Source organism: Drosophila montana, unplaced genomic scaffold (genome assembly GCF_035044405.1).
Source record: "Drosophila montana isolate Dmon_TW-CO22-7 unplaced genomic scaffold, ASM3504440v1 contig_2666_1, whole genome shotgun sequence".
Taxonomy (NCBI): domain Eukaryota; kingdom Metazoa; phylum Arthropoda; class Insecta; order Diptera; family Drosophilidae; genus Drosophila; species Drosophila montana.
The window spans coordinates 425,362-450,879 of NW_026997533.1; the positions used below are offsets into that span (position 1 = coordinate 425,362).

Below are 25,518 nucleotides of genomic sequence, written 5' to 3' on the forward strand. Positions count from 1 at the left end.
TCCCAGAAATGTCCCGCTGTTGCCCGCCGCTGAATTTACAGTTATGTGCAATAATTTGCGCTTGCATACGTGCAATGTGCCCAACATTAATATGTTCGACGCGTTTATTTAATTTATTTGATTATTTTGCTGCCTTGCAGTCAAATCAGCAGCCGCAGCAGCAGAGCATTCCGCGCTGGCCTAAGGAAACGGTCCCCTTCCCCGCCCAGAAAATATTCCCAGATGGGACTTTTGTGACAACATACAAATATAATTGGGGTTATGGCCATTACCTACTCACACATTTAAATATAATTATTTTTACGAATTAATAGATTTACACATTTATCAATATCATTTAAGAATTACTTTTATTTTTTTCGCTAAACCCTCCTAAACTGCCTCAAGTGTTTGAATTGCGCGCCAAGCACGCTCACGTACAGCTGGCGCCATCTACATGTCAAGGTTGCCAGCAAGCGTCTAGTTGGCGGGTTGTCATTCGATTTGTTTGAATTTTAGGACATTTTTGCTTGTAATCGAACTAAATATCGTTGCGTGTGCCATATATCGTGAGCAAATATTATGACGATATGAACTTTCTATCGATATATTGAACCATCCCTAGTCCAAGGAAGTATTGGGGTGTTTGGAAATGTTCGATATTTGCGTAGAAATTTTTAAAGTCAAACGAAAAACAATGTATTAAAGTCTTAGTTAATTAATGCAAAACTAGTGGCAATTAATCAGTTCGATCGTGTGCCCCAAACGCAACAAATGCATTGGCATTAACTGGCGCCAGCCAAGTGTTCGCCCAAAAACCAAAGAGAACGACCGAAAGAAAAAGAGACTCCGAAGATGTGTCTATACTACGGCCTAAATGAATGAAATGTGAAATGTGTGTGTATATGTAGGCGAAGGCGACCAAGGCGATACCAGCTAACTGTGCATACGTATGTGTGCGTGTGTGTATATGTATGTGCGTGTGCGTGTGCGCTAGTATGTGTATGCGTATTCGCCTGACGCTGCATGTGTGTGTGTGTGCTGCACACTGAAAGAATCAATAAAGGATGTGCTGTGGATTTTTGCAATACCAGCAGCAGCAGCAGCAGCGAAAACCAACAAAAGACCAATTAAAACGACAACAATAAAGAACAACGGCGACAACAGCAACAACAACAACTAGCAAATTATCGAAATTTTTTAACCAATCCCCTATCCTGCGCCGACCCGCCCCCCCCACCCCCACACACACACACCCCCTGGCCCTGTGGCATGTAAAATTGTAACGGTAAATGTTGGTTGCAAAATTCAAACTGTAAAATGTGTAGCAATTGTGAACTGTAACTGTAACTGATAGACGAAGACGAACTGCAAAACAGTGTGTACACAAATTCAAGTGAAAATTTAATACAAAAGCTGTCACACACAAAAGTCAATCAGTCAATCAATCAATCGATCAATCGATCAATCAATCAATCAATCAGTAAACAAACGGGCGCAGGCGTCATTCAGCTCACACCATGAAGTGCTGCGTAATAATTAGCTGGCTAATGCTGCTGTCAGTTGCACGTAAGTGTTGTAAAACTAATTAAAATCCGAGGGTGGGTTGTCAATCAGGCACCACTTGATTGATTGACTGACTGACCGACTGTATTAACCCATTTATTATCGATTATTTGCAGAGCACATTGGCAGCGTTGAGGTGCACTTCGAGGCCCCGGACAGCGGCTTCTTCCTGAAGCACGCGCGTCAACCACCTGTAACGCCGGAGATCGCCAATGTGCAGACCTCGTCCTCGGTGCCGCCGACGCGGAGCCGCACCTCGTACGACTCGGTTCTCTCGCTGGACCGCTTCACCGTGGTGGAGACCACACAGCCCGTCTCCATACGCGCCAGCTACGGCCCGTTCTCGACAAAGCAAACGGTGCCCGCGCGCTACATTGTGCCGGACACCATGGACACCAACCAGGCGGGCGACTATGTGAACGTAAGAGATTCCCCCCTCCCATCAAATTCCGTGTGGGTTCGATTCAAAAAAAAAAAAAAAAAAACTGTCGCCCACAGAACTCGACGGCCACGCTGCTGGAGCTGCAGCAGCCGAATATGCATCTGGACATCTCGGCGCATCTGGTGCGCGGCAGTGTCTCGCAAGACTCGCCCGTGCTGCGCGTGCTCTTTCACGCCGGCGCCGATCCCGGCGGCCATTTGCAGCGACAAAAGGTCTGCGTGCTCCTGCACGTCGCCATGGCCAATGAACAACCCCTTAAAGGACGCTGCATGCCCGAGGGCGAGGATGGAGTCTGTGTGGCCGAGGTGGTCATCCCGCTCAGCTGGTGGCCAGCGCTGCCCGCGCCTCGCCACAGCCGCGAGAGCAGCGGCAGCAACGGCGGCGGCGGCGCTCCCGGACAGCCGCCCAAGGTGCCGCAACGCTATGCGCAGGTCTCGTACAGCGTCTTCGAGCCGCCGGTGCGCAATCCGGAGCAATGCGAACCGAAGGTGCAGATCCAACCGTTGACGACATTCGCCCAGGTGCCGCTGCTGGCCGCCAAGACGGCGTTCAAGGAGCTGCGCGCCGATGATTCGGTCACGTTCCTGCTGCCCCAGCATCCGCTATATCCCTTGTCCAAGCTGCATGTGCCCGTCTATCTGCATCAGTATGCGGATGAGGAGCAGCGCGTGGCCGCGTTTACGGTCCGCGCACGCGTCAAGGCCGGGCTGCGCATTATGGGCGCCAGTGCCTCCAGCGATCAGTGGAGCGTTAGCATTGAGAAGGAGAATCCCAAGCATACGACGGCTCGTGTAACCGCTTTCCGCAAGGAATCCTCCGACTCCTCCCCCTCCTCCGCCTCCGCCACCGCCGGCAGCACGGAGAGCAGAGGCAACTTTACCAGCAGCGGTGCCAGCAACGAGGTGTACGAGGTCTTTTCCTGGCTGCTGGAGGTGGCCGACGATCCCAACGACATTCTGGATGGGGGCAAGATCGTCTGGTCTGTCACCCATGTCTATGACACGCCCAAGGACAAGGACTCCTCGGAGCTGATTGCTACGGACGATACCAAGAAGCGTCTGATTGCCAAGCTGGAGATCAACAAGGACGACATTCAGGCGGTGCTGCCCATGGCCAAGATCTGGGAGGTGATGAACACGGCGGTTCTCACTGGCCGTCAGGTGGCCCAGGCCATGAAGGTCTTCATTGTCTCGCAGGCGGGCAAAGTGGCCGATGTCACCCTGCAGAGCTCCTGCCATGCCGAGGACGAGAGCGTCATCAAGGTAGGACAAACCGAGAGAGAGAGAAAGAAAGAAAGGAGTAAATGGATCCTCACTTCATCCTGCTTTCCATTGTCTGTGTGTAGGTTTCCTCGTCGTGCAGCTCCGTTTATGTGGATGGCTCCGAGCAGCGGGGCTCGTCCAATGCTTCGGTCATTGTCAAGTATGGCACCTATGTGGGCTTGGCCAAGTTCATTGTCTGGATGCCCGAATTCCCGCTCGAAGTTTACATATCCGACTTTCGTCTATCCCAAATTAAGGGCTGGAAAGTAACCGACGACAATCACTATCTGTAAGTGTAGCGACAATTATTTAACAAATAGAAGAAAAATAGCTTAAAGCAAGGAATAGCGAGTAAGGAGAAACGAGCACACAGTATCAAGTAACGAGTAAAAACATATAAGAAGAAATAAGAAATTATAGTTAACACGCAACTAGTCTAAGAAGGGGTAGGGATAAGTGTAGGGGTAGGGGTGAAATAAGATTTAGCGAGTGGAAAAACACGAGTTACAAGTATGAAAAAAAATATAGCAATTGCGAGTAAGAAACGAGTATGGAATACGTAGGAAGTTACAAGTATATTCAAAAGTAACTTGTAGGTTATAGATGATAGGGAGTAAAAGTAACGAGTCTGAAATCGCAAGTTGCGAGCCAAAGGAAAAATTAGTTAAGTTAATAGAAGAAATAAGCATATAAGCTTGTAAGATGTAACGAGTAGTGAACAGGTAATATAAAGTAGAAGTTAACTATATTAAAAAAGTATAAAAAGTAACAAGTATCGAACTAAAAGTAGAGAGAATAAGGATACAAACAGAAAGTATTGAGTAGCAAGTAAAAAGTAACGAGTAGAAAATATGCAACTAATAAAAAAGTAACGAGTAAGAAATCGCAAGTAGCGAGCCAGAGGAAAATAATGAAAGGAGACCAAAAGTGAAAAGTAAAGTATATAGGAAGAAAACAGCATATATTAATAAAAGCTTGTATGAACTAACGAGGAATGTAAAGGTAAAAAAAGGTATCAGTGAAAGGTATTTAGAAGGTATAAAAAGTAACGAGTAGCGAAATACAAGTACCGAGAACAAAAAAAAAAATAGAAAGTAATGAGTAGCAATTAAAAAGTAAAGAGTATAGAATATGAAACGATTAAAAAAGTAACGAGAAGGGAATCGCGAGTAGCGAGCCATAGGAAAGTGATGAAAATAGAGCAGCGATTGGTGGGCAAAGGTAAAGAATAAAGGGTAATAAATAAGAAAAAACAATTAGCGAGTAGCCAACAAAAAGAAGATATATTAACGAGTAGCGAAATAGAAGTAGCGAGTGTAAGGATACAAATAGAAAGCAATGAGTTGCAAGTATAAAGTAAAGAGTAGAGAACACGCACCGGATAAAATATAACGAGTAGGAAATCGCAAGTAGCGAGCCAGAGAAAAATAATGAATAGCGAGCAGCGAATAGCGGACAAAAGGTAAAAAATAAAGTGTAATAATTAAGAAAAACAAGTAGCGAGTAGGCAATAAAAATTGTATTAAGAAGGTAAAGTAACGAGTAGCGAGATAGAAGAACGGTTCAACAAAGTGAAGATATATTAACGAGTGGCGAAATAGAAGTAGCGAGTGTAAGGATACATATAGAAAGTAATGAGTTGCAAGTATAAAGTAAAGAGTAGAGAACACGCACCGGATAAAATGTAACGAGTAGGAAATCGCAAGTAGCGAGCCAGAGGAAAATAATGAATAGAGAGCAACCAATTGCGGGCGAAAGGTAATTAATAAAGGGTACTAAATAAGAAAAACAAGTAGCGAGTAGGCAATAAAAATAGTATCATGATAGGTAGAGTAACGAGTTGCGAGATAGGAGAACCGTTCAATTAAATATGATTTTCTAACGCGGCCCTGCGATACCCTCCGCTTGCACAGACACAACAAACAATCCAGACGCCGCAAGAAGCGCTCGTATATGTGGAACCCGAAGGGCAGCAGCTACTACAACAATGTCGGCGCCGAGAAGACCATCTGTCGCGCTCGCTATCAGCAGAGTCCCGTCGAGGTGTACGCCAAATTCCTGGCCATCGATCAGGTGAGAGCAGTCCGGCGGCTCAGTCGTCCCACAATCGACTCGTTTAATGACCATTTGCCTCCATTTGCCAGAACTCCGGACGCATTAGCTACTTCATCTCACGGCGCACGGGACTGCGCGTCACGGACTTGGTGCAGCCGCTGCTGCGCGTGGCAGATCCAAAGATCGCCTCGCTCAAGGGCCGCATACTGCAGGGCAAGTCCATGGGACGCACCGATGTCCAGGTGCTCTCGCCGATCACGGGCCGTGTCATTGGCACCAAGGAGATACGCGTCGGCAGCGACAAGGTGAATCTCTCCAAGCTGATTGTGCGCGTCATATCCGGCCTGCAGCTGACCATAACGCCGGAGAATGCCATCGAGAACGGCTACCTGGCCGAGACATCCGTCACGCACAAGCTGACGGCACAGTATCAGGAGGGTCTGCTCGACATCGACCTGGAGTTCAACGATGGCTCCAAGACGCCGCTGCGGTAAGCAAGTTACATTTATATAAAGCTGATTGTCACGATTGATTGGAGATAGAAAGCTAAATGTTCACCTTATGTGTTGTAGGTTGATGGTTAAGACTAGGTTTTGGCTAATTCCATCCGCAGGTGTGGACAAAATTAACCAAAAGGGTTGAACGAAACTTTTGAATGAACAATAGGTTGTAAACTCAGCTGCAAAGATCCTTCTGCAAATTCATTCGTGAGTTGTTTCACACTTTTAGGAAAATCCATTCCACCTTGATGAAAACGTGGAATTTTAAAGCTTGAAATTAGATGCAAGACTCTGCGAAAAGTCCTAATGAGTGTTTGTCGCGGTGATTTTGGCAATTCCACCCGTAAGTGTGGACAGAATTAACGGAAAATAGGCTGGGAATTTGGGCTGTGAACTCAGCTCCAAAGATGCTTTCCTTCCTTTCCACACTTTTCGGAATATCCATTCCATTTGGTGGAAATGGGTTTTTGTGCGGAATTTGAAAGCTTGAACTTAGATGCAAGACTCTGCGAAAAGAAAGAATTAACGGAAACTAGGCTGTGGAGGATTAGGCTGCGAACTGAGCTCCAAAGATACTTAAGCAAATTCATTTAAGTCTTGCTTAACACTTTTCGGATAATCCACTTCCCTTGGTGGAAATGGAGCTCAACAGTTTTTTGAGCGGGATTTCAACTTTAGCTTAAATGCAAGACTCTACGAAAAGTCTTGAGTACGTGGAATTCCGCACAATTCCACCCGCAAGTGTGAAAAGATCGCGGAAAGCGGTTGTGTGAAACCTTTTTGTTTTCCGTTCAAGTGACTTGAAACCCAGTTTCATTTCAGACTTCTTTCACAGCTTTCGCAGGATCCACGCCTGCTGAATGAAAAGTGCGGGTCAAAGGTTGTAAATGGGTTACTTTAGGTTAAGACGAAACGAAACTTAAATGAGCGAGAAAATGTTGATTTTAGCTCTTGGAACTTAATTCCTTTTTCAAATGTAATAAGTGGAGTTAAGGGTAGATTCAGATTTTCCACGGAGAATCTGTGGAAAGTTGAGGAAAAAGGAATTTCGGAAAATAAACTGCTAGTATAGAAATAATTGTGTAACAATTTGTTTAATTGTTGCATTTACAGCGACATTGCGGTGGAGGACTATTTCCTGCTGGTGGAGAGCCTGGACACGGAGGTGGTCGCCTTTGCGCCGATGCTGGCCTCGCATCATCCGCGCGTCATCGCCGTCGGCGAGGGCAATGGCAATTTGCTGCGCGTCACTTTGCTGCTGTCGGAGGAATGTCGCATGCGACGCGGGCCTGGCGCCGGCTCCTCCTCCTCCTCGTCGTCGTCGTCGTCGTCGGGCAGCTCGTCGAAGCCGAACAAGCCGAATGCAGCGCCGCTGGCCAGCGCCCTGGCCTCCATTGAGGTGGACTTCAACAATGTGGACATTGTCAGCAAACAGGAGTCGATACAGAACGACGGCACGGTCGGACGCGAGCGCAAAAACTATCGCAACACCGGCGACCTGGCGGACATCATAGGTAAGCTTAGCCAGCTCTGGTTGACCCAGAGTGTCGAGACTAATGAGATTCGCTTCGAACAGTTGGCATACCGCTGCGCGACTCCAGCCAACAGTACGAGCCGACGGTGCAGGCGCGCCAGCATCGGGCCAGCATTCAGGCGGTGCACAAGCAGCACTACGGCAGCCGGGCGGGCGGCATTGGCAGCGGCAACATGTCCTCCATGGAGCTGGGCATGTACGTTCTGCTGACGGCCTTCTGCTTTGCCATCATTGTGTTTGTCATCTCGTGCGTCGTCTACGCCTCCAAGTTCCGCCCGGCCATGATTGAGTCTGGCCTCGATCCGCTCTCCGGCGCTGGCAAGGGCAACGGCAACGGTGGCGCTGGCGGCGGCGGCGGCGGCTTTCGCGATGTGCGCCTCAAGGAGTCCACCACCAATGCCCACGACTGGGTCTGGCTGGGACGCTCCACCATTGACAGGCAGTCTATCGCCGTCAACGACACCAACAATGCCCAGCAGCCGCAGCCGCAGCAGCAGCACGTCAATGCGCGCGGTAAGCTCTCGATAGATGCAGCCAATCCTCAGCAGAATTGTAACAATGCTTTGCCGCTGGCAGATTCCCGCATGCGCATCACCAGCAACCCGATCATCAACTACGACAACGGACGGCGAGTCAGCTCCTTTGACCAGCAGCAGCAGCAGCAGCCCCCCAAGCTCCAAACGCACATTGTGCCCGCCTCCAATCTGAACAAGGTCCACACCGAACAGTAAGTACGCCCAACTGCAGCTGGTAGCTGGCAAAAAGGCTGATGCAACAATCTTACGATCTTACAGCTATCTGCCTGGCAATGAGCGCAAGGATGCCGTCGCTCCGGAGTACAAGCCGCCGGTGCCGCCGCACCGCAACGTGGGCACACGCGCCCTGTTGCCGCCCCAGCTGCCACAGTCGTCGGCGCCCGTCAAGGTAGGCAGCGGCAACTCAGCGTCTCAACTCTGATTAATGCTAGTTCTTTTTTTGGTTTAAACTAGGACAAGGAGATGATTAACAAGCGTCACAGCCAGCAATACAAGCGCGAGCCGCTGCACAGCGACAACAACAATGCGACGCAGCAGCCACAGCCGGAACGTCAGCATCAGCGCAGTCACAGCCATAGCCACAATTTTATACAGGAGCCAGCGCTGCGCTTGGCACACATGAAACTCAAGCAACATCAGCAGCAACTGCAGCAGCAGCAACAACAGCAACAACAGCAGCAGCAGCAGCAGCAGCAACTACAGCACGAGGAGCTGCACAATGCCGAGAAGCTGGTGGAGTACACAAATCCGCATCAGAAGAATGCATTTCAATTCGATTCGCTGACACCAAAGAGAGTAACCAAAGCAGCAGCAGCCGCAGCAGCAGCAGCAGCAGCAGCAGCATCGCCAGCCATAACACAAATCAAGGGTTAGACGCACATTTAATGAGTGTACATAAATATATACTCATTGTTGCCTTTGCTCTCCTCCGATTTTAGAGAATCATAACCACAGCATTTTGAGCACCGTTGCGGATGCGGCCAATTCGAATGCCACTGATGAGCTTGCCCGTCTGCCGACACCGCCGGGACATGGCCACGCCCACACAGCGGCGATTAGCAGCGAGCCAACAACAAAATCATCGCGCATCAAGCGAGCCACAGTTGTCGGCAATCCCATGTTCTCGGCCACCGTTGACGATACGCTGCCACCTGGCGAGCGTCTGGGCCTGGATGATCTCGACATGGACTACGAACAGATCATGCACTATTTCGATAATCTAAAGGTTTAATATAGAATGTGCATAAAGCATGTGACACGATCTATATGCTCATCTTCTCTCTCTCTCTCTCTCTCGCTCGCTTGCAGGAGTCAAATGCCTGAGTACAAGAGATCATTGCTAAAATTCGCGAGATATTGTCAACATTTCATCAACGATATCACAATGTCGTTACGCCCCTAACAACGCCCACGCGCAAGCACATCCAAATGCTAGACGAGCTCGTCGCCGTTGGAGTCGAGGCTGGAGCTGAAGTTGGAGTTGGAGTTGGAGTTGGAGACGGAGACAACGAGGCGGCGGTGCCTGAGCATTGTCTTAAGCAGCAGCAGCAGCAAAAGTTTCAAATTCCAAGCAAATGCAACTAAAGGGTAACTAGTACACACACGCACACTCGCACACACACACACACACACACAACAAGAAACGCAATTCTAGCAATCCAAAACCTAAAAGAATACTCAACACAAAAATCGTACCCAGAGTTAAACGCGACGCTGAAAACAAGAAATATTTATTGCCTAGACCTTAAGTGCATACCATATAAAAAGCATAAAACTATATATATATATATACTTAGGCGATATCGTACATATATATATATATATATATATATATATACAATTTGTTCAAGTGTCGCAAGCCCCCCTCCCCTCCCCTCCCGCACACCCGCAGCCCAATCAATGCCAGCACAAGTGGGCAAATGTTTGTTAATTGCGTACATTTAGGCTTAAGAATTTATATATACATATACAGATACATATATACATGCACATATATATATATATATATATATGTGTGTGTGTGAGAGCATCAAAGCATAGCTTGTCGCGAATTGCTTCCCAATTCTTCGGCTTGGGCGCTTGCAATCATTCACCCCAACTATTCAAAGGGGAAAACACGTAATTAAGTATATGAACAATTTAAACTAGTAGCAACAATTGTGCCCCCCCCTTCCTCTCTCTGAATGCACCCCGCAACCCAAATATATTTAGTAAAAAAAAAACAAAACAAACGAAAAGAAACGAAAAAGCACACATATTTTATACGAGATCTCGGCCTCATATGCATATCTCTCTCTCTCGCTCTCGCTCTCACTCTCTTATTAGAACTATAAAAAAACAAACATTCATGCTGAATTTATGCATTTGTTGTTTGTAACTCGTTTTTGCCTCCCCCCGCGAAACCCTTCGTCCTGCTGCTCCGCTCGGAAAACCACTTGTGCAAAAGCTAGGCCTAGGGAGTTGGGCACGTTACGACACAAACTTGATAAAGAAAATTTCCAAATTATGCCACGATATATATGTATATATATATATACTATAAATGTATTTAAAGAAAGAAAGAAAACATCGCTTTATAACTGTATAAGTTGGCTAACGAATGCCTAAATATCGCAATCATAATATTATTATTATCATTATAATTACAAATACAATTACAATTACAAATACAATTACAAATACAATTACAAATACAAATACAATTACAATTACAATTGAGAAACCCTAAGAACTACATACATTATAATAATAATTATAATAATCGACAACCGAACACGAAAAGTATATAGACGCTTATGAGCTTTATTTGAACACGATTGCATTAATGGACAGCAAATAAAGTAAAGGGAAATGTGTAACCAAATATATTCTATGATATTACCAAGCGATTAAGCTTTATATAATATTAAAACATATTTATAGAGATATATGTATATGCGCATATACATACATATATATATATGTATTTATTATTGTCATTATCATTATGCTGATTCACGTTTACTCTGATTATCATTATTATATATATATTTATATATTTATGAAGCGACAATTCGAACGAAAACAAAATGAGACAAATTCAACAACAAAAAACAAACAAACATAAATCAATTACAAAATGAGAAACAAATAAGTTTGAAAACGAAAAAGTAAAGCAACAAATATGCCACAAATTCGCTGTACCCTATATATAGTGCAACATATAATACATCCACACATATATACATATATACATATATATATATGTATATGTGTATATGTGTGTATATATATATATATTTAAAATACATATGTGTAACTCACGCGCTCTCTACACAAATCGCATCATTATAAGTGTGTAACTGTCTAACAGGAGCTAACTAGGCTCTCTTTTTTATCGTTTGATTCTTCACGCATCTATATATATACACACACACATATATATATATGTAATGGTATATTATAGCAGCCCGAGCTAATTCATTCCATTAGCAAACGTTTTTTTTTATTCTCTGCATATAACATCGTATATTTGAATAGACATACATATGTATATGTTTATATTTGTTTTGTCGTTGTCATTTTGTATTTTAATTATAGTTTCGCATTCGTAAGGCATTTAAGTATTACACTTTGTTAGATCATTAAATCATTGTTTCATAATCATATGTTGTAAATTGTTCCGTCCAACAAAAAACAAAAACAAACGAAAAGAAAAACAACAAAAAAAGCAAAAAAAAGAAACAAAAACAAAAGCAAGAAAAACCAAACAACAAAAAAACGAAAAACAAAGCAATGCTAAAAGAAAACACAAAATAATTAAAGCCATATAAATTTAAAACACAATTATAATTTATAATAATAATTATGCACATAATTCTAATTTATATATATTATTGTAGAACTCTGTAGTTCAATCACAATCAATCAATTGCCATTATGCTTGCTTTCGTAGAGGATCTGTAGGTCTGCACATATTGTAAATAAGACATTACAATATATATAAACATTTTAGCTATGTTGCTGTCTCTTGCACTCCTTTCCCTCCCTCTCTCTCTCTCTCTCTCTCTGTATTTTAATTGGGTTTGTTGCGTTAGAACTACAGAGTCTTATAATATTTAGATTCTTTAAAAACAAAACACACAAACGAAAAACATCTAAACAATCTTTTCTTCGACTTGTTCTAACAATGTTTTTAGCCTAAAATCTAGTTTTGATCTATTATATACATATATATCTTGTATCTCAAATTCTACGCACACTTTTGGGCATATCTTAAAACACACACCCACAAACACACCCACACACACACGCAGACAGATCGCATTGCCTTCAAATTGTAAAGCCTTGATAGCTTGCAGAGTCCCAGTGCTAGTGCTAGTGCCATATTCAATCAATCATTAGTTGTAGGTCAATCATCAATCATTTTGGGGCATGCCTAGAGCTTAACACGAGCAAAACGCTTGTTCTCTCTCCCTCCAAAAAATAAAAGTACTATAGAATGCGTAGATTTATAACAAACAAACAAAAATCATTTCAAACTCCGAATGCAACGGCAGCTTGACTGACTGACTGATTGAATTTGATGGACGGTAGCCAAATCTCGTATTGTTATGAGCAATGATTGATCAATCGACATTGATTGTACAACTACTTAGCAAATTTGAACACACACACACACACACACACACATACACATACACTCACAGTCACACTCACCTACACCCAGCACACAAATAGAGAGATGTACAACCCACGTACATCTTGATGTAAGATGTGAATGTGTACGTGTATCGATTCCAATGCAAAGACTTTACTTTTTTTATTATGTTTAGATATATATTTTATAACGAATTATTTAATTATAATTTACATACCTTGTTTAGCACATACATTATGATTGATTGTATGATTGACACATTCATTGTACAACATGTTAAGACAAGTTTTTCGAATTTCTAGTCAGTTCGAAGCGTACAAATCGTTTTGTTACATCACGACACAAACATACACACACACACACACGCACACACACACACACACACATCATATACGTATAGAAACCAATCCAATTATTTTTGCCATGCTTTTTACCAGGCCCAAAAAAAAAAAACAAAAACAAAAACAAAGAAAGAACAAATAAAAACCATACACAATCCTAAGGCTAAGCTATATATGAATGTATTTGTATGTATTATCCAAAAATGAATATTACAAAAGTAAAAAGTAAAAAGAAACGAAAAATCGAAAACCAAACAAAAAAAATTAAACATTGCACACAAATTAAAAAAAAAAAATTAAAGCAAAAATTGCATTTTCTGTTTCGAGTCGTTTTTTTTTTTTTTTGTATTTAAGCTAAAACTAAAAATCATAATTATAATATAGTTAAAAGAAAATATAAAGAGGCATATGTGAAGCAAGATAATATAAAAGGGCAGCAAACAGATATCTCGTAATACATCTAATTATATAGTATATATATATATATATATATATATATGTATACCAACTATATAAACTGCAAGAGAATGCGAATTGTTTAAGCTGCTTTCTGCAATTGATATATGTGTATGTATGTAACTATGTAACACACACAACCACACACACACACATATATATATGTATAGTGTGTGCACATGTATAGGTTACACACACACGCACACGATGACGTAAATATATAAAGATAATGAAATACGCTTTGGCACTTAAATCTAAGATAAAACACAGTCCTAGCTCCCACGCTCTCGATCTCACTCTCTCTCTCTGTCTCTGTCTATTCCATTTGTCCATTTATCGATAACGATATTTATCGCAATTCGTTAAGTATGTAAGTTCTATGAATCTCCCACCTCTCCCTATTGACCTCCTCCCCCCGCCACCCCCTCTTTCAACGATTTAACTGCACCCCGCTGCTGATTTGCACCTTGCCTAAAAACTGAAACACCAAAAAAAAAAAGCGATAAAATATAGTTGAAAAAGCAGATAAAGAAGTAAGAGTAAAAGTAAAAGTAAAAGAGAGCCACCGCCGCATAATTGTTAACATTGTATCAGTTATTTCGTAGTTGTTGTGTATGTATTGTATGTATGTAAGTATGTAAATGTGTGCTTACTCCAAAACGAACGCGATCGATAAGTCGATAGATCGATAAGTCGATGAATCGATCGGGCGATTGCTCGATTCTTGTTGTTGCTTTGGAGCGCATTCGTTTTCTTATTTCAAAAGCTAGCGTGATATATGATTTTACCTTTTCTTCTTTTACAACACTGTGCAAGCAAAAAGTCCCTCCCCACACCTACCCACACACATACACACACACACACACACATACACACACGCAGGAAATGGTATCCACAGGCTTACAAGAAATATAACTAAATACAAAGCATATATATAAAAATGATAATATACATAAATATATCATATAAAGCGCTTTTACAACACTTATGTATGTTTGTACGTACAACCGCCCCTCTCCCCCCTCTTTACAACAGAATAAGCTAAAGAATTCGCTTGCCTCTTCTCCCATCGGTTCTCAAGTCTTGCCGATCCTTCCGATTTGCAGCTTCAAAATAATAATTCTTTGCTTCTTTATGTCTACTTTTGATTCTGTTATCCAATCAATCCGTTGATATGAAAACCAAAAAATATAGTAAAAATATGAGAAAACGCAAAAAAAAAAAAAACAAAAAACATATGAGTAAAGAAAAGAAAATGATATGAAAAATGAAGTTATAGTTGCCATGTAAACACTTTAGTAGTTTATTATTATAATATTATTAAGTGGAACACATTTTGTTTAAACGAGACATCAATTCGAAACAATTAACACGAAAACGCAGAAGAACAACAACAAGAAGGAAAAAAAAAGGTAAAATGAAAAACAAATATTATAAATATTCAAAAACTGAAATATTAATTTAAATAAAATAATTTATTAATAAACCACATATTATGAAATGACATAAATTCAATGAAACTTGTATTCTTATACTTGCTGACTGATTGACACGCTGATTGATCGATTGACTGCCATTCTCACAGATTTAACTGAATTCCAAGACGAATGTTTCTGGAAATTTTCAATTGCAATTGGTTTGTTTTTTGTGATCTCATAAGATCTAACTTTACAAAGATATTGGAAAACTGATTGGAAATTTGATAAAAAAATACTTTGCTGTTTGTCTTGACTGTTTGTCTTGACTGAATGATTGAATGACTGACTGACTGATTCGTTTGTAAAGTCAACCTTTTTTGATGATTTTTTTGAATATCTCGGCCAAATAATGTCCGATTTGGGAATTTTATACCATTTTGGACTCGTAAGGATCAGTATTATCGATTGGCATCAAAAAAATAAAAATCTAAATTTTGTCCAAAATCAACAAAATGGCAAGGGGTTACATCACGTTTTTTCTCAAATTCGGGGTAGGTTCCAAAATCAAACCTTTTTTGATGATTTTTATTGAATATCTCGGGTAAATACTATCCGATTTTGAAATGTTATACCTTTTTGAATTATACATTTTCAAAATCGATGGGTTAAAAAAAGTGGTTGACCAAAAACCGATTCGTTTGTAAAGTCAACCTTTTTTGATGATTTTTTTGAATATCTCGGCCAAATAATGTCCGATTTGGGAATTTTATACCATTTTGGACTCGTAAGGATCAGTATTATCGATTGGCATCAAAAAATCAACAAAATGGCAAGGGGTTACATCACGTTTTTTCTCAAATTCGGGGTAGGTTCCAAAATCAAAACTTTTTTGATGATTTTTATTGAATATCTCGGGTAAATACTATCCGATTTTAAAATGTTATACCTGTTTGAATTCGTAGGGATCCCTACTATCAATCTGCATTCAAACATTTTCAAAATCGATGTGTTAAAAAAAGTGGTTGACCCAAAACCGATTCGTTTGTAAAGTCAACCTTTTTTGATGATTTTTTTGAATATCTCGGCCAAATAATGTCCGATTTGGGAATTTTATACCATTTTGGACTCGTAAGGATCAGTATTATCGATTGGCATCAAAAAAATAAAAATCTAAATTTTGTCCAAAATCAACAAAATGGCAAGGGGTTACATCACGTTTTTTCTCAAATTCGGGGTAGGTTCCAAAATCAAAACTTTTTTGATGATTTTTATTGAATATCTCGGGTAAATACTGTCCGATTTTGAAATGTTATACCTTTTTGAATTCGTAGGGATCCCTACTATCAATCTGCATTCAAACATTTTCAAAATCGGTGGGTTACAAAAAGTGGTTGACCCAAAACCGATTCGTTTGTAAAGTCAACCTTTTTTGATGATTTTTTTGAATATCTCGGCCAAATAATGTCCGATTTGGGAATTTTATACCATTTTGGACTCGTAAGGATCAGTATTATCGATTGGCATCAAAAAAATAAAAATCTAAATTTTGTCCAAAATCAACAAAATGGCAAGGGGTTACATCACGTTTTTTCTCAAATTCGGGGTAGGTTCCAAAATCAAAACTTTTTTGATGATTTTTATTGAATATCTCGGGTAAATACTGTCCGATTTTGAAATGTTATACCTTTTTGAAATCGTAGGGATCCCTACTATCAATCTGCATTCAAACATTTTCAAAATCGATGTGTTAAAAAAAGTGGTTGACCCAAAACCGATTCGTTTGTAAAGTCAACCTTTTTTGATGATTTTTTTGAATATCTCGGCCAAATAATGTCCGATTTGGGAATTTTATACCATTTTGGACTCGTAAGGATCAGTATTATCGATTGGCATCAAAAAATCAACAAAATGGCAAGGGGTTACATCACGTTTTTTCTCAAATTCGGGGTAGGTTCCAAAATCAAAACTTTTTTGATGATTTTTATTGAATATCTCGGGTAAATACTGTCCGATTTTGAAATGTTATACCTTTTTGAATTCGTAGGGATCCCTACTATCAATCTGCATTCAAACATTTTCAAAATCGGTGGGTTACAAAAAGTGGTTGACCCAAAACCGATTCGTTTGTAAAGTCAACCTTTTTTGATGCTTTTTTTGAATATCTCGGCCAAAAAATGTCCGATTTGGGAATTTTATACCATTTTGGACTCGTAAGGATCAGTATTATCGATTGGCATCAAAAAAATAAAAATCTAAATTTTGTCCAAAATCAACAAAATGGCAAGGGGTTACATCACGTTTTTTCTCAAATTCGGGGTAGGTTCCGAAAATCAAAACTTTTTTGATGATTTTTATTGAATATCTCGGGTAAATACTATCCGATTTTAAAATGTTATACCTGTTTGAATTCGTAGGGATCCCTACTATCAATCTGCATTCAAACATTTTCAAAATCGATGTGTTAAAAAAAGTGGTTGACCCAAAACCGATTCGTTTGTAAAGTCAACCTTTTTTGATGCTTTTTTGGAATTTCTCGGCCAAAAAATGTCCGATTTGGGAATTTTATACCATTTTGGACTCGTAAGGATCAGTATTATCGATTGGCATCAAAAAAATAAAAATCTAAATTTTGTCCAAAATCAACAAAATGGCAAGGGGTTACATCACGTTTTTTCTCAAATTCGGGGTAGGTTCCAAAATCAAAACTTTTTTGATGATTTTTATTGAATATCTCGGGTAAATACTATCCGATTTTGAAATGTTATACCTTTTTGAATTCGTAGGGATCCCTACTATCAATCTGCATTCAAACATTTTCAAAATCGGTGGGTTACAAAAAGTGGTTGACCCAAAACCGATTCGTTTGTAAAGTCCTTTTTTTGATGATTTTTTTGAATATCGCGGCCAAATAATGTCCGATTTGGGAATTTTATACCATTTTGGACTCGTAAGGATCAGTATTATCGATTGGCATCAAAAAAATAAAAATCTAAATTTTGTCCAAAATCAACAAAATGGCAAGGGGTTACATCACGTTTTTTCTCAAATTCGGGGTAGGTTCCAAAATCAAAACTTTTTTGATGATTTTTATTGAATATCTCGGGTAAATACTGTCTGATTTTGAAATGTTATACCTTTTTGAATTCGTAGGGATCCCTACTATCAATCTGCATTCACACATTTTCAAAATCGATGTGTTAAAAAAAGTGGTTGACCAAAAACCGATTCGTTTGTAAAGTCAACCTTTTTTGATGATTTTTTTGAATATCTCGGCCAAATAATGTCCGATTTGGGAATTTTATACCATTTTGGACTCGTAAGGATCAGTATTATCGATTGGCATCAAAAAAATAAAAATCTAAATTTTGTCCAAAATCAACAAAATGGCAAGGGGTTACATCACGTTTTTTCTCAAATTCGGGGTAGGTTCCAAAATCAAAACTTTTTTGATGATTTTTATTGAATATCTCGGGTAAATACTATCCGATTTTAAAATGTTATACCTGTTTGAATTCGTAGGGATCCCTACTATCAATCTGCATTCAAACATTTTCAAAATCGATGTGTTAAAAAAAGTGGTTGACCCAAAACCGATTCGTTTGTAAAGTCAACCTTTTTTGATGCTTTTTTTGAATATCTCGGCCAAATAATGTCCGATTTGGGAATTTTATACCATTTTGGACTCGTAAGGATCAGTATTATCGATTGGCATCAAAAAAATAAAAATCTAAATTTTGTCCAAAATCAACAAAATGGCAAGGGGTTACATCACGTTTTTTCTCAAATTCGGGTAGGTTCCAAAATCAAAACTTTTTTGATGATTTTTATTGAATATCTCGGGTAAATACTGTCCGATTTTGAAATGTTATACCTTTTTGAAATCGTAGGGATCCCTACTATCAATCTGCATTCAAACATTTTCAAAATCGATGTGTTAAAAAAAGTGGTTGACCCAAAACCGATTCGTTTGTAAAGTCAACCTTTTTTGATGATTTTTTTGAATATCTCGGCCAAATAATGTCCGATTTGGGAATTTTATACCATTTTGGACTCGTAAGGATCAGTATTATCGATTGGCATCAAAAAAATAAAAATCTAAATTTTGTCCAAAATCAACAAAATGGCAAGGGGTTACATCACGTTTTTTCTCAAATTCGGGGTAGGTTCCAAAATCAAAACTTTTTTGATGATTTTTATTGAATATCTCGGGTAAATACTGTCCGATTTTGAAATGTTATACCTTTTTGAAATCGTAGGGATCCCTACTATCAATCTGCATTCAAACATTTTCAAAATCGATGTGTTAAAAAAAGTGGTTGACCCAAAACCGATTCGTTTGTAAAGTCAACCTTTTTTGATGATTTTTTTGAATATCTCGGCCAAATAATGTCCGATTTGGGAATTTTATACCATTTTGGACTCGTAAGGATCAGTATTATCGATTGGCATCAAAAAAATAAAAATCTAAATTTTGTCCAAAATCAACAAAATGGCAAGGGGTTACATCACGTTTTTTCTCAAATTCGGGGTAGGTTCCAAAATCAAAACTTTTTTGATGATTTTTATTGAATATCTCGGGTAAATACTGTCCGATTTTGAAATGTTATACCTTTTTGAATTCGTAGGGATCCCTACTATCAATCTGCATTCAAACATTTTCAAAATCGGTGGGTTACAAAAAGTGGTTGACCCAAAACCGATTCGTTTGTAAAGTCAACCTTTTTTGATGATTTTTTGGAATATCTCGGCCAAATAATGTCCGATTTGGGAATTTTATACCATTTTGGACTCGTAAGGATCAGTATTATCGATTGGCATCAAAAAAATAAAAATCTACATTTTGTCCAAAATCAACAAAATGGCAAGGGGTTACATCACGTTTTTTCTCAAATTCGGGGTAGGTTCCAAAATCAAAACTTTTTTGATGATTTTTATTGAATATCTCGGGTAAATACTATCCGATTTTAAAATGTTATACCTTTTTGATTCGTTTGTAAAGTCAACCTTTTTTGATGATTTTTTGGAATATCTCGGCCAAATAATGTCCGATTTGGGAATTTTATACCATTTTGGACTCGTAAGTATCAGTATTATCGATTGGCATCAAAAAAATAAAAATCTAAATTTTGTCCAAAATCAACAAAATGGCAAGGGGTTACATCACGTTTTTTCTCAAATTCGGGTAGGTTCCAAAAGTAGGTTCCTACTATCAATCTGCATTCAAACATTTTCAAAATCGGTGGGTTACAAAAAGTGGTTGACCCAAAACCGATTCGTTTGTAAAGTCCTTTTTTTGATGATTTTTTTGAATATCTCGGCCAAATAATGTCCGATTTGGGAATTTTATACCATTTTGGACTCGTAAGGATCAGTATTATCGATTGGCATCAAAAAAATAAAAATCTAAATTTTGTCCAAAATCAACAAAATGGCAAGGGGTTACATCACGTTTTTTCTCAAATTCGGGGTAGGTTCCAAAATCAAAACTTTTTTGATGATTTTTATTGAATATCTCGGGTAAATACTGTCCGATTTTGAAATGTTATACCTTTTTGAATTCGTAGGGATCCCTACTATCAATCTGCATTCAAACATTTTCAAAATCGGTGGGTTACAAAAAGTGGTTGACCCAAAACCGATTCGTTTGTAAAGTCAACCTTTTTTGATGATTTTTTGGAATATCTCGGCCAAATAATGTCCGATTTGGGAATTTTATACCATTTTGGACTCGTACGGATCAGTATTATCGATTGGCATCAAAAAAATAAAAATCTAAATTTTGTCCAAAATCAACAAAATGGCAAGGGGTTACATCACGTTTTTTCTCAAATTCGGGTAGGTTCCAAAATCAAAACTTTTTTGATGATTTTTATTGAATATCTCGGGTAAATACTGTCCGATTTTGAAATGTTATACCTTTTTGAATTCGTAGGGATCCCTACTATCAATCTGCATTCAAACATTTTCAAAATCGATGTGTTAAAAAAAGTGGTTGACCCAAAACCGATTCGATTGTAAAGTCAACCTTTTTTGATGATTTTTTTGAATATCTCGGCCAAATAATGTCCGATTTGGGAATTTTATACCATTTTGGACTCGTAAGGATCAGTATTATCGATTGGCATCAAAAAAATAAAAATCTAAATTTTGTCCAAAATCAACAAAATGGCAAGGGGTTACATCACGTTTTTTCTCAAATTCGGGGTAGGTTCCAAAATCAAAACTTTTTTGATGATTTTTATTGAATATCTCGGGTAAATACTATCCGATTTTGAAATGTTATACCTTTTTGAAATTGTAGGGATCCCTACTATCAATCTGCATTCAAACATTTTCAAAATCGGTGGGTTACAAAAAGTGGTTGACCCAAAACCGATTCGTTTGTAAAGTCAACCTTTTTTGATGATTTTTTTGAATATCTCGGCCAAATAATGTCCGATTTGGGAATTTTATACCATTTTGGACTCGTAAGGATCAGTATTATCGATTGGCATCAAAAAAATAAAAATCTAAATTTTGTCCAAAATCAACAAAATGGCAAGGGGTTACATCACGTTTTTTCTCAAATTCGGGGTAGGTTCCAAAATCAAAACTTTTTTGATGATTTTTATTGAATATCTCGGGTAAATACTGTCTGATTTTGAAATGTTATACCTTTTTGAATTCGTAGGGATCCCTTCTATCAATCTGCATTCAAACATTTTCAAAATCGATGTGTTAAAAAAAGTGGTTGACCCAAAACCGATTCGTTTGTAAAGTCAACCTTTTTTGATGCTTTTTTTGAATATCTCGGCCAAATAATGTCCGATTTGGGAATTTTATACCATTTTGGACTCGTAAGGATCAGTATTATCGATTGGCATCAAAAAAATAAAAATCTAAATTTTGTCCAAAATCAACAAAATGGCAAGGGGTTACATCACGTTTTTTCTCAAATTCGGGGTAGGTTCCAAAATCAAAACTTTTTTGATGATTTTTATTGAATATCTCGGGTAAATACTATCCGATTTTGAAATGTTATACCTTTTTGAATCCGTAGGGATCCCTACTATCAATCTGCATTCAAACATTTTCAAAATCGGTGGGTTACAAAAAGTGGTTGACCCAAAACCGATTCGTTTGTAAAGTCAACCTTTTTTGATGATTTTTTTGAATATCTCGGCCAAATAATGTCCGATTTGGGAATTTTATACCATTTTGGACTCGTAAGGATCAGTATTATCGATTGGCATCAAAAAAATAAAAATCTAAATTTTGTCCAAAATCAACAAAATGGCAAGGGGTTACATCACGTTTTTTCTCAAATTCGGGGTAGGTTCCAAAATCAAAACTTTTTTGATGATTTTTATTGAATATCTCGGGTAAATACTATCCGATTTTAAAATGTTATACCTGTTTGAATTCGTAGGGATCCCTACTATCAATCTGCATTCAAACATTTTCAAAATCGATGTGTTAAAAAAAGTGGTTGACCCAAAACCGATTCGTTTGTAAAGTCAACCTTTTTTGATGCTTTTTTTGAATATCTCGGCCAAAAAATGTCCGATTTGGGAATTTTATACCATTTTGGACTCGTAAGGATCAGTATTATCGATTGGCATCAAAAAAATAAAAATCTAAATTTTGTCCAAAATCAACAAAATGGCAAGGGGTTACATCACGTTTTTTCTCAAATTCGGGGTAGGTTCCAAAATCAAAACTTTTTTGATGATTTTTATTGAATATCTCGGGTAAATACTATCCGATTTTAAAATGTTATACCTGTTTGAATTCGTAGGGATCCCTACTATCAATCTGCATTCAAACATTTTCAAAATCGATGTGTTAAAAAAAGTGGTTGACCCAAATCCGATTCGTTTGTAAAGTCAACCTTTTTTGATGCTTTTTTTGAATATCTCGGCCAAAAAATGTCCGATTTGGGAATTTTATACCATTTTGGACTCGTAAGGATCAGTATTATCGATTGGCATCAAAAAAATAAAAATCTAAATTTTGTCCAAAATCAACAAAATGGCAAGGGGTTACATCACGTTTTTTCTCAAATTCGGGGTAGGTTCCAAAATCAAAACTTTTTTGATGATTTTTATTGAATATCTCGGGTAAATACTATCCGATTTTAAAATGTTATACCTGTTTGAATTCGTAGGGATCCCTACTATCAATCTGCATTCAAACATTTTCAAAATCGATGTGTTAAAAAAAGTGGTTGACCCAAAACCGATTCGTTTGTAAAGTCAACCTTTTTTGATGCTTTTTTTGAATATCTCGGCCAAATAATGTCCGATTTGGGAATTTTATACCATTTTGGACTCGTAAGGATCAGTATTATCGATTGGCATCAAAAAAATAAAAATCTAAATTTTGTCCAAAATCAACAAAATGGCAAGGGGTTTTTTCTCAAATTCGGGGTAGGTTCCAAAATCAAAACTTTTTTGATGATTTTTATTGAATATCTCGGGTAAATACTGTCCGATTTTGAAATGTTATACCTTTTTGAATTCGTAGGGATCCCTACTATCAATCTGCATTCAAACATTTTCAAAATCGGTGGGTTACAAAAAGTGGTTGACCCAAAACCGATTCGTTTGTAAAGTCCTTTTTTTGATGATTTTTTTGAATATCGCGGCCAAATAATGTCCGATTTGGGAATTTTATACCATTTTGGACTCGTAAGGATCAGTATTATCGATTGGCATCAAAAAAATAAAAATCTAAATTTTGTCCAAAATCAACAAAATGGCAAGGGGTTACATCACGTTTTTTCTCAAATTCGGCGTAGGTTCCAAAATCAAAACTTTTTTGATGATTTTTATTGAATATCTCGGGTAAATACTGTCCGATTTTGAAATGTTATACCTTTTTGAATTCGTAGGGATCCCTACTATCAATCTGCATTCAAACATTTTCAAAATCGGTGGGTTACAAAAAGTGGTTGACCCAAAACCGATTCGTTTGTAAAGTCAACCTTTTTTGATGATTTTTTGGAATATCTCGGCCAAATAATGTCCGATTTGGGAATTTTATACCATTTTGGACTCGTAAGGGTCAGTATTATCGATTGGCATCAAAAAAATAAAAATCTAAATTTTGTCCAAAATCAACAAAATGGCAAGGGGTTACATCACGTTTTTTCTCAAATTCGGGGTAGGTTCCAAAATCAAAACTTTTTTGATGATTTTTATTGAATATCTCGGGTAAATACTGTCTGATTTTGAAATGTTATACCTTTTTGAATTCGTAGGGATCCCTACTATCAATCTGCATTCACACATTTTCAAAATCGATGTGTTAAAAAAAGTGGTTGACCAAAAACCGATTCGTTTGTAAAGTCAACCTTTTTTGATGATTTTTTTGAATATCTCGGCCAAATAATGTCCGATTTGGGAATTTTATACCATTTTGGACTCGTAAGGATCAGTATTATAGATTGGCATCAAAAAAATAAAAATCTAAATTTTGTCCAAAATCAACAAAATGGCAAGGGGTTACATCACGTTTTTTCTCAAATTCGGGGTAGGTTCCAAAATCAAAACTTTTTTGATGATTTTTATTGAATATCTCGGGTAAATACTATCCGATTTTAAAATGTTATACCTGTTTGAATTCGTAGGGATCCCTACTATCAATCTGCATTCAAACATTTTCAAAATCGATGTGTTAAAAAAAGTGGTTGACCCAAAACCGATTCGTTTGTAAAGTCAACCTTTTTTGATGCTTTTTTTGAATATCTCGGCCAAATAATGTCCGATTTGGGAATTTTATACCATTTTGGACTCGTAAGGATCAGTATTATCGATTGGCATCAAAAAAATAAAAATCTAAATTTTGTCCAAAATCAACAAAATGGCAAGGGGTTACATCACGTTTTTTCTCAAATTCGGGGTAGGTTCCAAAATCAAAACTTTTTTGATGATTTTTATTGAATATCTCGGGTAAATACTGTCTGATTTTGAAATGTTATACCTTTTTAAATTCGTAGGGATCCCTACTATCAATCTGCATTCACACATTTTCAAAATCGATGTGTTAAAAAAAGTGGTTGACCAAAAACCGATTCGTTTGTAAAGTCAACCTTTTTTGATGATTTTTTTGAATATCTCGGCCAAATAATGTCCGATTTGGGAATTTTATACCATTTTGGACTCGTAAGGATCAGTATTATCGATTGGCATCAAAAAAATAAAAATCTAAATTTTGTCCAAAATCAACAAAATGGCAAGGGGTTACATCACGTTTTTTCTCAAATTCGGGGTAGGTTCCAAAATCAAAACTTTTTTGATGATTTTTATTGAATATCTCGGGTAAATACTATCCGATTTTAAAATGTTATACCTGTTTAAATTCGTAGGGATCCCTACTATCAATCTGCATTCAAACATTTTCAAAATCGATGTGTTAAAAAAAGTGGTTGACCCAAAACCGATTCGTTTGTAAAGTCAACCTTTTTTGATGCTTTTTTTGAATATCTCGGCCAAATAATGTCCGATTTGGGAATTTTATACCATTTTGGACTCGTAAGGATCAGTATTATCGATTGGCATCAAAAAAATAAAAATCTAAATTTTGTCCAAAATCAACAAAATGGCAAGGGGTTACATCACGTTTTTTCTCAAATTCGGGGTAGGTTCCAAAATCAAAACTTTTTTGATGATTTTTATTGAATATCTCGGGTAAATACTGTCCGATTTTGAAATGTTATACCTTTTTGATTTCGTAGGGATCCCTACTATCAATCTGCATTCAAACATTTTCAAAATCGATGTGTTAAAAAAAGTGGTTGACCAAAAACC

The 25,518-nt window shown here is 38.2% G+C and overlaps 1 protein-coding gene across 1 annotated transcript; it reads left to right on the plus strand.

Annotated features, from left to right (window-relative positions):
* The first annotated feature begins 588 nt into the window (after positions 1 to 588).
* On the plus strand, positions 589 to 10,056 carry dtn (transmembrane protein 132C dtn). The gene is made up of 12 exons (XM_064683616.1): positions 589 to 1,548; positions 1,662 to 1,966; positions 2,044 to 3,249; positions 3,333 to 3,538; positions 5,163 to 5,322; positions 5,394 to 5,794; positions 6,918 to 7,318; positions 7,381 to 8,065; positions 8,133 to 8,262; positions 8,328 to 8,742; positions 8,813 to 9,099; positions 9,183 to 10,056. The coding sequence occupies exons 1-12, from the start codon at positions 1,500 to 1,502 to the stop codon at positions 9,195 to 9,197; spliced, it is 4,260 nt and encodes a 1,419-aa protein (XP_064539686.1). The 5' UTR covers positions 589 to 1,499; the 3' UTR covers positions 9,198 to 10,056.
* Positions 10,057 to 25,518: the final 15,462 nt, after the last annotated feature.